Source organism: Heterodontus francisci, chromosome 23, assembly GCF_036365525.1.
Source record: "Heterodontus francisci isolate sHetFra1 chromosome 23, sHetFra1.hap1, whole genome shotgun sequence".
Taxonomy (NCBI): domain Eukaryota; kingdom Metazoa; phylum Chordata; class Chondrichthyes; order Heterodontiformes; family Heterodontidae; genus Heterodontus; species Heterodontus francisci.
The window spans coordinates 2,377,519-2,392,767 of NC_090393.1; the positions used below are offsets into that span (position 1 = coordinate 2,377,519).

Here is a 15,249-nt window from a genome sequence, read left to right on the forward strand (position 1 = left end):
TAAGCAAAATTTAATACCGAGCCACAAAAGGAGATATTAGGGCAGATGACAAAATGGTAGGTTCGAAAGATCATCTTAAAGGAAGGAAGTGGAGACTGCAGAGACACCAACATGATTAATAATTAACTATCCTCTGAAGTGGTATAGCAATTAAGTGTGCCATTTAATGCCAGCCTTGCCAGTGAGAGACAAACAAAACGGTTCCTTGTCAGTAGACATGAGTTTCAAATAGGAAGAACATAAGGACAGCAGATTTCCTTCCCTAAAGGATATTAGTGAAACAGATGGGATTTTACAACAATCGATGATAGTTTCATGGCACCATTACTGAGACTAGCTTTCAATTCCAGATTTTTATTAATTAATTGTCCCCAGAGTATTAGCCTGAGCCTCTGGATAACCAGTTCAGTGATATGACCACGATGTCACAGTCTCCCCCTTTTTAAGGAGAGTCAGAAGGCTTTATTTTGAGGTTTTCTATCACAATGATTCCTTTACAATAAGGGGGTTATTTCAACATTGCTCCAGTGCTGATGACTTTTATTGAAAAGTTGCCTTTGAACATATAACATTACCCTCAAAGCATCAACCATTGCTGTAGTAATGTTAGAACTTTGCAGACAATTATATATAATAATCTTCAACATATTTTCATATGTTTCAACAAACCCACCTAATGTCAAAAGTTTGTCAAGAAAAATGAAAATATTACATGGACCATATTGCAACACAATTTACCAATGCAATCGGAGAGCGTGTAGGAATGCTGAAAGCCCCTCCATGACGAGTAGAATGGCTACAGTAAGAACTGCAAAGAAGCCAAAGACAGGGAACAATAATAGGGAACCATAATCATTATCCATACAAAGACCCATGTGCAGCACCATCCCCCACAGGACCTCAGAAAGTTCTGTTTAAAAAAAAAAGGACAAAAAAAACAAATTAAGAGGGTATAATCATTAATGTGCCATTGATGTAACCATTAACAAGCTGTGTGTATAATCATTATTAAACTGTGTATAAAGCTATTCATAATCACTGTATATCATTAATAAACTAGGTGTATAACCATCAAAAAACTCAGTATATAACCACGCATAATAGCTGATACAGTTCTGACAACTAAAATAATCATGCTTTTTGCATATTACATTTTATGATGTCTGTAATAACACCGATGAAATCCATGGGATTTAAAAGCCATTGGTATTATTAATAAATATCTACTTACGAGCATGAGCCAGACTGAGGGCCCACAGCCTCAGGTATGAGGCAGTATTAGACACACAGCCCAGACAATACTCAATGGTGTGAATGGCTTGATGCATGAAAACGTCACCAAAATTGAACTAGGAGAAAAAGAACAAAGGGTCATTTCCGCATCAAACCAATATTTTCAAAGAAGACACTGTGTCTCTGTCCCTGCCTCTGTTACACAGACTAGAATGCGAATCATGTCAACTGAAGAGAAGCAGGGAGCAGTCTTGGCTCCGTCACTCAATAGAAGTGACAGACGGCTGAAAATTTTATATTTTTTTATTCGTTCATGGGATGTGACCATCACTGGCTAGGCCAGCCTTTATCGTCCATCCCTATTTGCCCTTGAGAAGGTGGTGGAGAGCCCTTTTCTTAAACTGCTGCAGTCCATGTGGGGTAGGTAAACCCACAGTGCTGTTAGGAAGGGAGTTCCAGGATTTCGACCCAGCGACAGTGAAGGAACGGCGATATAGTTTCCAAGTCAGGATGGTGTGTGACTTGGATGGAAACTTGCAGGTGGTGGTGTTCTCATGCATCTGCTGCTCTTGTCCTTCTAGTTGGTAGAGGTCACGGGTTTGGAAGGTGCTGTCCAAGGAGCCTTGGTGCGTTGCTGCAGTGCATCTTGTTGATGGTACACACTGCTGCCACTGTGCGTCAGTGGTGGAGGGAGTGAATGTTTGTGGATGGGGTGCCAGTCAAGCGGGCTGCTCTGTCCTGGATGGTATCGAGTTTCTTGAGTGTTGTTGGAGCTGCACCCATCCAGGCAAGTGGTGAGTATTCCATCACACTCCTGGCTTGTGCCATGCCGATGGTGGACAGGCTTTGGGGAGTCAGATGAGTTACTTGGCACAGGATTCCTAGCCTCTGACCTGCTCTTGCAGCCATGTTATTATATGGCTACTGCAGTTCAGTTTCTGATCAATGGTTACCCCCCAGGATGTTGATTGCGGGGGATTCTGCGATCGCAATGCTGTTGAATGTCATGGGGAGATGGTTAGATTCTTTCTTGTTGGAGATGGTCATTGCCTGGTACTTGTGTGGCGCAAATGTTACTTGCCACTTATCAGCCCAAGCCTGGATGTTGTCCAGATCTTGCTGCATTTCTACATGGACTGTTATTCTCACCTCACTCTTGAGTTCAGCTCTTTTGTCCATGTTTGAAGCAAGGCTGTAATGAGGTCAGGAGCTGAGTGGCCCTGGTGGAACCCAAACTGAGCATCACTGAGCAGGTTATTGCTAAGCAAGTGCTGCTTGATGGCACTGTTGATGACACCTTCCATCACTACTGATGATTGAGAGTAGACTGATGAGGCGGTAATTGGCTGGGTTGGACTTTTCCTGCTTTTTGTGTACAGGACATACCTGGGCAATTTTCCACTTTGCGGGGTAGATGCCAGTGTTGTAACTGTACTGGAACAGTTTGGCTAGGGGTGTGGCAAGTTCTGGAGCACAGGTCTTCAGTACTATTGTTGGAATGTTGTCAGGGCCTATGGGCCCTGCAGTATCTAGTGCCTTCAGTCGTTTCTTGCTCTCATGCAGAGTGAATCGAATTGGCTAAAGATTGGCATCCGTGATGCTGTGGACATCAGGAGACCGAGATGAATCATCCACTCGGCACTTCTGGCTGAAGATGGTTGCAAATGTTTCAGCCTTAATTTTTGCACTGATGTGCTGGGCTCCCCCATCATTGAGGATGGGGATATTTGTGGAGCCGCCTCCCCCAGCTAGTTGTTTAATTGATAAAGAGATAGGCTGTCTGTACTTAAAGTGGATAATGCACCAGGGCCAGATGAGATGCATCCAAGGATACTGAGGGAAGTGAGAGTGGAAATTGCGCAGGCACTGGCCATAATTTTTCAGTCTTCCTTAGACTCAGGCGTGGTGCCAGAGGACTGGAGAATTGCAAACATTACACCCTTGTTCAAAAAAGGATGTAAAGGTAAGCCCAGCAACTACAGGCCAATCAGTTTAACTTTATTGGTGTGGAAACTTCTAGAAACAATAATTCGGGACAAAATTAATAGTCACATGGACAAATGTGGGTTAATTAAGGAAAGTCAACATGAATTTGTTTAGGGAAAATCATGTTTAACTAACTTGCTGGAGTCTTTTGAAGGGGTAACAGAGAGGGTTGATGAGGCCAATGCTGTTGATATGGTGTACATGGACTTCCGTATTTGATACAGTGTCACACAACAGACTTGTGAGCAAAGTTGTAGCTCATGGAATACAAGAGACAGTAGCAACATGAATACGGAATTGGCTGAATGTCAGGAAACAGAGTGTAATGGTTAATGGACGTTATTCGGGCTGGAGGAAGGTTTGTAGTGGAGTTCCCCCCGGCTCAGTGTTGGGACCCTTGCTCTTCCCGATATATATTAATGACTTAGACCTTGGTGTACTGGGCACAATTTCAAAATTCAATACGAAACTTGGAAGCATTGTGAACTGTGAGGAGGGTAGTATAGAACTTCAAAAGGACATAAATAAGCTGGTGAAATGGACAGACAAGTGGCAGAAGAAGTTCAATGCGGAGAAATGTGAAGTGATTCATTTTGGTAGAAAGAGCATGGGAGAATCAATACAAAATAAAGGGTACAATTCTAATGGGGGTGCAGGAACAAAGGGACCTGGGTGTATATGTGCATAAGTCATTGAAGGTGGCAGGACAGGTTGAGAGAGCATACAGTATCCTAGGCTTTATTAATAGGGGCGTAGAGTACAAGAGCAAGGGGGTTATGTTGAACTTGTATAAGACACTAGTTTGGCCTCCGCAGCTGAAGTATTGCGTCCAGTTCTGGACACCACATTTAAGGAAAGATGTGAAAGCACTGGAGAGAGGTGCAGAAAAGATTCACGAAAATGGTTTCAGGGATGAGGAACTTCATTTACAAAGACAGATTGGAGAAGTTAGGACTGTTTTCCTTGGAGAAGAGAAGGCTGAGAGGAGATTTGATAGAGGTATTCAAAATCACGAGGTGTCTGGACAGAGTAGATAGGGAGAAACTGTTCCCACTCGTGAAAGGATCAAGAATAAGAGGGTGCCAATTTAAAGTAATTGGCAAAAGAAGTAATGGCGACATGAGGAAAAACTGCAGCGAGTGGTTTGGATCTGGAATGCACTGCCAGAGAGTGCGGTAGAGGCAGTTTCAATCAAGGCATTCAAAAGGGAAATAGATAGTTACCTGAAAAGGCAGAACGTACGGGGTTATGGGGAGAAGGCAGGGGAAGGCACGAAGTGAATTGTTCACTCGGAGAGCTGGTGCAGACACGATGAGCCAAATGGGCTCCTTCTATGCTGTAACAATTCTGTGATTCTATTCCCAAAGCAGCCTCACAATGCTCTACACAAGGTTAAAGCACCTCATTTTGACTTATGGTCAAATGTGCTTGCAATGCCATTTCTAAGAGTGAGTGACACTGAAGCAGAAATAATAGAAACACACAAAGTGGGAGGGGCGGCACAGTGGCGCAGTGGTTAGCACCGCAGCCTCACAGCTCCAGCGACCCGGGTTTAATTCTGGATACTGCCTGTGTGGAGTTTGCAAGTTCTCCCTGTGTCTGCGTGGGTTTTCTCCGGGTGCTCCGGTTTCCTCCCACAAGCCAAAAGATTTTCAGGTTGGTAGGTAAATTGGCCATTATAAATTGCCCCTAGTATAGGTAGGTGGTAGGGAAATATAGGGACAGGTGGGGATGTGGTAGGAATATGGGATTAGTGTTTCTTCTTTCTTTCTTTTGGGCCTCCTTATCTCGAGAGACAATGGATACGCGCCTGCAGGTGGTCAGTGGTTTGTGAAGCAGCGCCTGGAGTGGCTATAAAGGCCAATTCTGGAGTGACAGGCTCTTCCACAGGTGCTGCAGAGAAATTTGTTTGTTGGGGCTGTTGCACAGTTGGCTCTCCCCTTGCGCCTCTGTCTTTTTTCCTGCCAACTACTAAGTCTCTTCGACTCGCCACAATTTAGCCCTGTCTTTATGGCTGCCCGCCAGCTCTGGTGAATGCTGGCAACTGACTCCCACGACTTGTGATCAATGTCACACGATTTCATGTCACGTTTGCAGACGTCTTTATAACGGAGACATGGACGGCCGGTGGGTCTGATACCAGTGGCGAGCTCGCTGTACAATGTGTCTTTGGGGATCCTGCCATCTTCCATGCGGCTCACATGGCCAAGCCATCTCAAGCGCCGCTGACTCAGTAGTGTGTATAAGCTGGGGGTGTTGGCTGCTTCAAGGACTTCTGTGTTGGAGATATAGTCCTGCCACCTGATGCCAAGTATTTGGGATTAGTGTAGGATTAGTATAAATGGGTGGTTGATGGTCGGCACAGACTCGGTGAGCCGAAGGGCCTGTTTCAGTGCTGTATCTCTAAACACTAAACTAAACTAAACAAAGTACAGCCTCCTCAACAAGGGATTTCCCTTCTACATATAACTGACCACAAAGTACATCCTGTTTTACCTCCTGTTCAGCTCCATCTGTATGGCTGCTGTGGCTTGTATGTATATCTCCCTGTTCCATTTCATGAGCTCTCAGTAGTGACATCTCCTCTTCACTCCCTCTTCGGACTAGTGTGTAACCTTTCTAAATACAAAACAACAGTGATTAATTCAGTGCAGTTATTCAAAGTAAACGATACACATTTTAGATTTCATTCTAAGGAAGATGTCAAGATCTTGGAGAGGGTGCCGAGGAGATTTGCTACAATGGGACCAGGAATAAGGGACTTCAGTCATGTGGAGAGACTGGAGAGGCTGGGATTGCTCACCTTAGAGCAGAGAAGGTTAAGGGGAGAAATAATAGAGTTGTTCAAAATCATGAATGGTTTTGATAGTGTAAATAATGAGATACTGTTTCCAGTGGCAGAAGGGTCCATAACCAGAGGACACAGATTTAAGATAATTGGCAAAAGAAACAGAGGGGAGATGAGAAAACTTTTTTTATATATACAGCGAGTTGTTGTAATTAGGAACATGCTGCCTAAAAGGGCAGTGGAAGCAGATTCAGTGGTAACTTTCAAAAGAAAATTGGATAAATACTTGAAGGGAAACAATTTGCAGGGCTACAGGGAAAGAGCAGGGGAAAGGGATTCAGTGAATAGCTCTTTCAAAGAGATGTCACAGGCACAATGGACCAAATGGCCTCCTTCTGTGCTGTACCATTCTATGATTCTATAATATTTAGTCTCCTTTTTTTTTTGAATTGATGAAGATATTTAGTACAGTTTTCATCAAAAACTGTTTCCATTGCCAGCATCCAAACCTTTTCATTTAAATATCCTATCCCTTTATTCCATGAGTGGACAGACAGATCCAGCTGCCAGGAGGCACAGTTGTTTGAGTGGAGTAGGAAGTTACTGAATAACAGACAAATTACATGAGTGGGCAAAACTGTTGTCAATGGAGTTGATCGTGGGGCAGTAAGAGATCATCCACTTTGGATCCGTGAAAGACAAATCAGAGCATTTTCTTAATGGCAAGAGATCAAGAACTGTGGAAGAGCAAAGGGATTTGGGAGTCAATACAGACTAATCGCTAAAATCTAATGAATAGATCTAAAAAGTAATCAAAAAGGCTTCTAGAATGTTGGCCTTTATCTCAAGGAGTCTGCAATACAAAAAGGAGGAAAGTATGCTTCAGTTGTATTGAAACTTTACAGACCACACCTGGAATACTGCATTCAGTCTTGGCACTGAACCTTTTGGCCTTGGAGGTGGGTGCAGTGCAGATTTACCAGAATGATACTAGGGCTTAAAGAGCTAAATTATCAGGATAGGTTGCAGAAATTTAGCTTGTATTCCCTTAAGTTTAGACAGTTGAGAGGTAATCTAAAAGGACAAAAGGATTCAATGGGGTAAATACAAAAAAACAATTTTCTCTGGCGGTGGAATCCAGAACACCAGGCACAATCTTAGAATTAGAGATAGGCCATTTAGGAGGGAAATTAGGAAAGCCTTTTACACACAAAAAGGTACTGGAAATCTTCCCCTGCCCCCCCACCCCACAGAAAGCTGTGGATGGTCAGGGGGGTCAAATGAAATTTGCAAATATTGAGATTCTTGTTAGATAAGGGTATAAAGGAATATGGAACAAAGGCAGGTTAATGGAGATCAGCCATTATCTCACTGATTGGTAGAACAGGCTTGAGGGGCTGAATGGCCTTCTCCAGTTTTATGTCAAAGCTGCATAGCTTAGTATTTTGGCATGTTACAAGCAATAATTTCAGCAATGAATATTCTAACATTCTGGTTTAAAAACTGCAAATCCTTAAAGCTAAAAATCATATCTCCTTTAGAAAAGAAACAGTAACAAAAAAGCTTTATTGTTCTAATAGCTTCAGGTAATGAGCTAGCACAGGCTATGATACAGTGGGCCAAGTGGCCTTATTCTGTACTGTAAATGTAATTTAATCAAACAACCAAAATGACCAAATACATCATTTACTGACCATTTTGGACTCGATACCCAAACTTACATTTAACAACTTGCATTTTTAATAGTGCCTTTAAGAGAAAAAAAAGATCACAAGGCACTTCAGACAGCTACAATGAAAAGTCGTCAAGCCAAAGGACCAAATTGAACTAAAAGCTTGGATAGATAGATGGACTTTAGGAGGAGGGTGGAAAAGTAGAGAGGTTCAGGGAGGGAGGTCCAGGATGTGGGGTTTAGGCAGTTGAGGGCAGAATGGTAAAGCGAAAGGAGGGCAGAGTCAGTAGAATGGAGAATTTGGTGGGGTTTTGTAGGGCTGTAGATGGCTGGAAAGATAGGGAAGAAAACCATGGAGGGAATTAAAGACATGGATGAGAAGTTTTAATTGAAGGCATTGGAGTCGATCTAGATGAAAAAGGAGTTCTAGATGAACTGAAATTTTTGGAGAGCGGAGTATTGGAGACCAGCTAGGAAAACAGTGGAGCAGTCAAGTCTTGGGCGTTGACAAAGGGATGGAAGGGAATTTCAGCAACAAATGTGATGAGGTAGGGATGGAGGTATATGATGTTATGAAGGTGGAAATAGGTGGAGTGCTCAAACACTGATGTGATTCATAGACCTACTCTGTATGTCCCAAAGTTTCTTCCTCCGTGGTGCTTCCAGTACAGATATCCTGGTTTCCCAAACAGCAAAACGGGAACAGATAATAGAGAAATCACAACCAGGAACATTTGGAATCCATTCTGTTTATAAATGAATACAAATTAAATACGCATTTGTATCATTACAAAAATTTTAAGTCTAAAAATATCTTTGTTGCTGAAATTGATCACTTTTACAATTCTCTTTTTATACTAATTTGTTAAAGGTACATTAACTGAGTAACTTTAGTTCTTACTTTTGGAGAACCAAGTACACAATTACAAGAATCATACTCTGAGTAGTTAGTAGAATAACAGATCGTGCTTTAACGGATATATTTATTCACATATTAATTGCTACTCCATAAACTAAAGTCATAAAGTCATTTACAGCACAGGAGGAGGACATGAAGCCAATTGAGTCCATGCTGGCTCCCAGTGGGAGAGAGAATTATCAACAGATTTTCCCAGAGAGGAAAATGCAAAAGTTCAGAAACATTTTTAAAAACTGGTTAACAAACAACAATGTTCCAAGCTGTGTCAGAGGACATAGATTCAAGCCTATAATCCACATGGACACTCCAGTGCAGCAGTGACGGCAAATTAGGAAACTGAGGTCATCCACTTTGACCAAAAGAATAAATCTGAATATTTTTATTAAATGATGAAAAGCTAGGAACAGTGGAGGTTTAAAGAGATTTAGGGGCCCATGATCACTAAAATATAGCAGTCAGATTTTTTTTTTTTAATCAAAAAGGCTAATGGATGTTAGTCTTTATAACCTGATGGCTGGAATATAAAGGTGAGGAAGTTTTGCTTCAGCTATACAAAGCCCTGGTTAGACAACATCTGGAGAACTATGTACAGTTCTGCGACCTTGGAAGGGGTGCAGCACAGATTCACCAGGATGTTACCAAAGCTCTAAGGATTAGAGAAATTGCATAAAGTATTCCCTGAAATATAAAAGGTTAATGGGTGATTTGATTGTTTTTTTTTGGATTTTGAAAGGAACTGATCGGATACAGAAGGACAGAAACGTATTCTGCTGGTGGGGGAGTCTAGGACAAGGCGGCACAGTGGCGCAGTGGTTAGCACCGCAGCCTCACAGCTCCAGCGACCCGGGTTCAATTCTGGGTACTGCCTGTGTGGAGTTTGCAAGTTCTCCCTGTGTCTGCATGGGTTTCCTCCGGGTGCTCCGGTTTCCTCCCACATGCCAAAGACTTGCAGGTTGATAGGTAAATTGGCCATTATGAATTGCCCCTAGTGTAGGTAGGTGGTAGGGAAATATAGGGACAGGTGGGGATGTGGTAGGAATATGGAATTAGTGTAGGATTAGTATAAAATGGGTGGTTGATGGTCGGCACAGACTCGGTGGGCCAAAGGGCCTGTTTCAGTGCTGTATCTCTAAAACTAAAAAAAAAACTAAACTAAACATAAAATCAGAGCCAGGCCATTAAGGACAGAAGCTGGGAAACATTTATTCACGCAAAGGATGCTGGAAATGTGGAACTCTGTTCCACAAAAAACAGTACATGCTAGCTCAATTAATCATTTTAAATCTGAGATTCATAGATTTTTGCCAGACAGGGGTATTAAGGGATATGGAGCCAAGGCGGGTGGATGGAGTTAGGACAGAGATCAGTCATGATCTTATTGACTGGTGGCGAAACAGGCTCGAGGGGCTGAATGGAGTCCTCCTGTTCCTGTAGACTTCCAAGAACATGACCTTTTCCACTAAAACTGTCAACTATCTAAAGAGAAAATAGAAGAGATTGCGACAAGAAAATCAGTCGTTTGTTTTTAAAATGGGTAAACATTATATACCAATTCCATAAATAATATAGCAACCTTAAACCCATCACTGTGCACCCAAACACAAAGGTTGTTGGAGACCAATCATCTCAGCCCCAGGACATCATTGCAGGAGCTCCTCAGGGTAGTGTCCTAGGTCCAGCCAACTTCAGCTGTTTCATCAATGAACTTTCCTCCATAAGGCCAGAAGTGGGGATGTTTGTTGACGATTGCACAATGTTCAGCACCAATCGCAACTCCTTAGATACTGAAGCAGTCCTTGTACACATGCAGCCAAGACCTGGACAACATTCAGGCATGGGCTGATAAGTGGCAGTGGCATTTGCACCACACAAGTGCCAAGCAATGACCATCTCCAACAAGAGAGAATCTAACCATCTCACCTTAACATTCAACAGCATTACCAGCGCTGAATCCCCCGCAATCAACATCCTAGGGGTTACCATTGACCAGAAACTGAACTGGAGTAGCCATATAAATACCATGGCTACAAGAGCAGGTCAGAGGCTAGGAATGCTGCGGCGAGTAACTCACCTCCTGTCTCCCCAAAGCCTGTCCACTATCTACAAGGCACAAGTCAGGAGTGTGATGGAATACTCTCCACTTGCCTGGATGGGTGCAGCTCCAACAACACTCAAGAAGCTCAACACCATCCAGGACAATGCAGCCTGCTTGATTGGCATCCCATCTGCCCCCTTAAACATACACTCCTTTCAGCACCAGTGCACGGCGGCAGCAGTGTGTACCATCTACAAGATGCACTGCAGCAACTCACCAAACCTCTTTCGACAGCACCTTCTAAACCCACCTCTACAACCTCAAAAGGACAAGGGCAGCAGATGCATGGGAACACCACCACTGCAGGTTCCCCTCCAAGCCACACACCATCCTGACTCGGAACTATATCACCGTCCCTTCAGTGTCACTGGGTCAAATTCCTGGAACTTCCTCTCTAACAGCACTGTGGGTGTACCCACACCACATGGACTGCAGCAGTTCAAGGCGATGTCTCACCACTACCTTCTCAAGGGCAATGAGGGATGGGCAATAAATGCTGGCCTTGCCAGAAACACCCACATGCCAAGAACAAACAGTGAGGATGATACAAACTACCTGAAACAGGACATAGATAGGCTAGCCGAATGGGCAGACACATGGCAGATGGAATTTAATACAGACAAGGGTGAGGTGATATATTTTAACAGAAGGGATAGGGTGAGGTAATATATACTTAATGGTGCAGTTCTAAAGAGTATGCAGGAACAGAGGGATCTGGGGGTGTCTGTGCATCAAACTTTGAAGGTGGCAGGACATATGGAGAGAGTGGTTAGTAAAGCATATGGAATCTTGGGCTTCATAAATAGAGGCATTGGCTGGAATTTTACGCCCCCCCCCCCCCCACAAAGAGCGGGAAGGTGGTGGGGGGGTTAGGGGGCGTAAAATGGAGTGAGAGACTCAGGGGGCCCTTCCCGACACGCTCCCACCTCCGCCGCCACTTTACGCAGGGCGGCAGCAGCGGAAAAAGGCCCAAACACACCAGGCCAATCAAGGCCTTTAAGTGGCCACTTAACGGCGATTTAAGGGCCTCTGCCCGCCGCCACAGGGTTTTTACCCACGGCCGGTCAGGCGGCCCAGGCCTGAGAGAAGCCGCCTGACAAAAGCAGGCGCCTCTCTGACAGCCTGGGGGAGGGGCCCTCATGATCGGCACCCAGTTCCTGATGGAGGGCCACCCCCGCTGCCCCAACCACCTGCAACATGCACCCCGTCCCCCCAATCGACTACCCTTGCCTCACCGGGGCCTAACCGATCATCCCTGGCGAGGCAACAAAAACTTACGTTGATTCAGGGCTCCCCGACATCTTTGTCTTGAAGCTGGGCTGCAGTTCCAGCAATGGCCACCACTCCCAGTGGCGCTGCTGGGACTAAGAGCTGCCGGCCCGCTGATTGGCCGGCAGCTCTATTAGGCGGGACTTCCTGTCTCAAGTGGATGTCCCGCCTCAGAACATTTAAAGGCCTGGGACCCGCAAAAATGCGGGTCAGATCCCCAGGGCAGGCGAAGCGGGTTCACCACCGACTTTTCAGTCGGTGGATGGCTCCCATCCGCCAAGGGTAAAATCCCGGCCATTGAGTGGGGAAGTTATGTTGAACCTTTATAAAGATCTGGTTAGGCCCAACATCCAGTACACTACATCCAGTTCTGGTCACCACACTTTAAGAAGGATGTGAGGGTCCTTGCGAGGGTGCAGAAGAGATTTACCAGAATGGTTCCAGGGATGGGAATTTTAATTACAAGGTTAGGTTGAAAAAGCTGGGATTGTTCTCCCTGGAGCAAAGGAGATTAAGGGGGGATTTTCTAGAGGTGTACAGATTATGACAGGCTTAGATAAATTAGACAAGGAAAAATTGCTCCTATTAACTGAGGACCAGGAGACACAGATTGAAGATTTTGGGCAAGAGATGCAGGGGAGCTGTGAGGAAGAACTTTTTTGCGTAGTGAGTGGTAATGACCTGCAACTCGCTGCGCCCGAGCGTGCTGGAAATGGAAGCAATGATTGCAAAGGGAATTGGATGAGCACATGAAGGAAATAAACTTACAGGACTTTGGGGATCGAGCAGGGGAGTGGGACTGACTGGATTGATCCACGGAGAGCAGACATGGGCTCGATGGGCCAAATGGCCTCCTTCTGTGCCGTATATGACTCAGTGACTCTATAAAAAATGAAACAAAAAACCTACCTGTCCAGGGTAAAGCTTAGTATCATCACTCCTTTGCATGACAAACATGTTAATAAAATGAATCAAGATGCTTGGAGCCAAATCGGAGTTTGCAGCAGAATATGCCAGCCATTTATAAATGATCATAAACACAAGGTACCCGAAGAGGCACATCATGAACAGCATTTCAGGGATAAATACCAGGTAGATGTTAAATTTCTTCTTAAAGTGCCTGGTTTGTATAAAAATGAAAAAAAAAAAATCAACCAAATAGCAGAGTACTATGTCACGAGATTAGGCAATGAGCTAATGTTCTAGCAGAGGACCTCATTATTTATACACGTTACTGCCATTATTTTATTATAATTATAAAAAAATTGACATCACAGAAAACTTCATATCTGACTGAATGTGTTGCGAAGTTGTCGTCAAGTACCAGGCTAAAAACACATAATCCTTTTCTGGCAACATTCCTACTCCTGACAGCTTCTTTTTAACAGGTCAACGTCTTGCAAATATATACAGCACCTTTAATGTATTGAAACATCCCAAAGCATTTCACAGGAGCGTTAGACAAAATTTGACACCAAGCCATATTAGGAGATGTTCGGAAAGATAACCAAAAGCTTGGTCAAAGTCGCAGGTTTCAATGAGTATTTTAAAAGGAGAGTGAGGCAGACAGGTTTAGGGAAGGAATTCCAAAGCTTAGGGCCCAGGCAGCTGAAGGCACAATCAAAATCAGGGATGCTCAAGAGTCCAAAATTGAAAGAACACAGTGATCACTGAGGGTAGTAGAGCAGAGAAAGTTACAGATATAGGGAGGGGTGAGGCCATGGAGGGATTTGAAAACATCGCAGCCAAGTCAGCACCTCACATCCGCTGTATAATTCCCAGCACACATTACTGGATAGCAAACAGCACAGTAATCTGGCTGACTTTGCCCCTCCCAACCCAAGGGGCAAAGGTCCATGAACTGAGCACAGACCTAGAATTTCATGGTGAGCTGTAAACTTGTACATTAGTTACAATTGCTTTACCACTCAAGGTTTTGAGAAGGCTAGGAAGACAGAGTTAACAGCAGGGACTTACAAGTGATTGAAGACTCCAAGAATGACTCCAAAAGTCATGTGAGTAATGCCCAGGATGACTGACATTTTCATTTTAAATGAATTCAGAAAGCTGAGGCGATTACTTGCCAGATTCCAAACCTGAGAAACAAAGCAGAAAGTTATACATATTCACTTTTTAGCCTGCTAAGTATGATGGATCAAGATATGGTACCAGTGATGAAATACTTACAGAAACTGGGGCTGTTCTCCTGACAGCAGAGAAGGTTAGGGGAAGATTTAATAGAGGTGTTCAAAATCTTGACAGGTTTTGATAGAATAAAGAGAAATTGTTTCCACTGGAAGGAGGGTCAGGAACTAAAGGATGTGCATTTAAAGTAATTGGCAAAACATTTTTACCCAACAAGTTATAATGATTTGGAATGCAGTGCCTCAAAGAGCAGTGAAAGCTGATTTAATAACAACTTGCAAATTGGATAAATATTTGAAAAGGAAGAAGTTTCTGGGCTGTGGGGAAAGAGCAGGAGGTGGGATGAATTGGACAGCTCTACCACAGCACTGTCACAAGCATGATGGGCTGAATGGCCTCTTTCTGTGCTGTGTCATTCTAGGATTCTTTACGTCATTCAATTAATGAATGATTGAAAGAAAGAAAGAACTTGCATTTGTATAGCGCCTTTCAAACCTCAGGACATCCCAAAGCGCTTTACAGCCAATGAAGTGCTTTTGATACGTAGCAGACAATTTGTATACAGCAAATAGCCAGGAGATAATGATCGGGTAATCTGTTCCTGTTGTTGGTTGAGCAATAAACATTGGGCAGGACACCTTTTACATGCACCTGAGAGGCTGAGCTGGACCTCAGTGTGACCTCTCAGATCTGAAGGCATATCTGACAGTGCAGGCACTGCCTCAGCACTACCCCTCCGACAGTGCGCCGTTCCCTCGGCACTACCCCTCCGACAGTGCAGGGCACTGCCTCAGCACTACCCCTCCGACAGTGCACCATTCCCTCGGCACTACCCCTCCGACAGTGCGGTGCTCCCTCGGCACTACCCCTCCGACAGTGCGGCGCTCCCTCGGCACTACCCCTCCGACAGTGCGGCGCTCCCTCGGCACTACCCCTCCGACAGTGCGGCGCTCCCTCGGCACTACCCCTCCGACAGTGCGGCGCTCCCTCGGCACTACCCCTCCGACAGTGCGCCGTTCCCTCGGCACTACCCCTCCGACAGTGCAGGGCACTGCCTCAGCACTACCCCACCGACAGTGCACCATTCCCTCAGCACTACCCCTCCGACAGTGCGGTGCTCCCTCGGCACTACCCCTCCGACA

The 15,249-nt window shown here is 44.5% G+C and overlaps 1 protein-coding gene across 4 annotated transcripts in view; it reads right to left on the reverse strand.

The window, feature by feature from the left end:
- LOC137382518 (V-type proton ATPase 116 kDa subunit a 2-like) overlaps positions 1-15,249 on the reverse strand; it is a 91,767-nt gene that overhangs the window by 4,234 nt on the left and 72,284 nt on the right. For all 4 annotated transcript variants that reach the window (XR_010977213.1, XM_068054501.1, XM_068054500.1 and 1 more), the window contains exons 14-19: positions 13,940-14,058; positions 12,872-13,082; positions 8,306-8,425; positions 5,716-5,838; positions 1,232-1,349; positions 739-910 (exon numbers count right to left, since the gene is read on the reverse strand). Coding sequence is in view for 3 of the 4 variants with exons in the window: in XM_068054501.1 (XP_067910602.1) it covers positions 739-910; positions 1,232-1,349; positions 5,716-5,838; positions 8,306-8,425; positions 12,872-13,082; positions 13,940-14,058 (863 nt within the window). In the remaining variant the exon portion in view is untranslated. The remainder of the gene's footprint in view (positions 1-738; positions 911-1,231; positions 1,350-5,715; positions 5,839-8,305; positions 8,426-12,871; positions 13,083-13,939; positions 14,059-15,249) is intronic.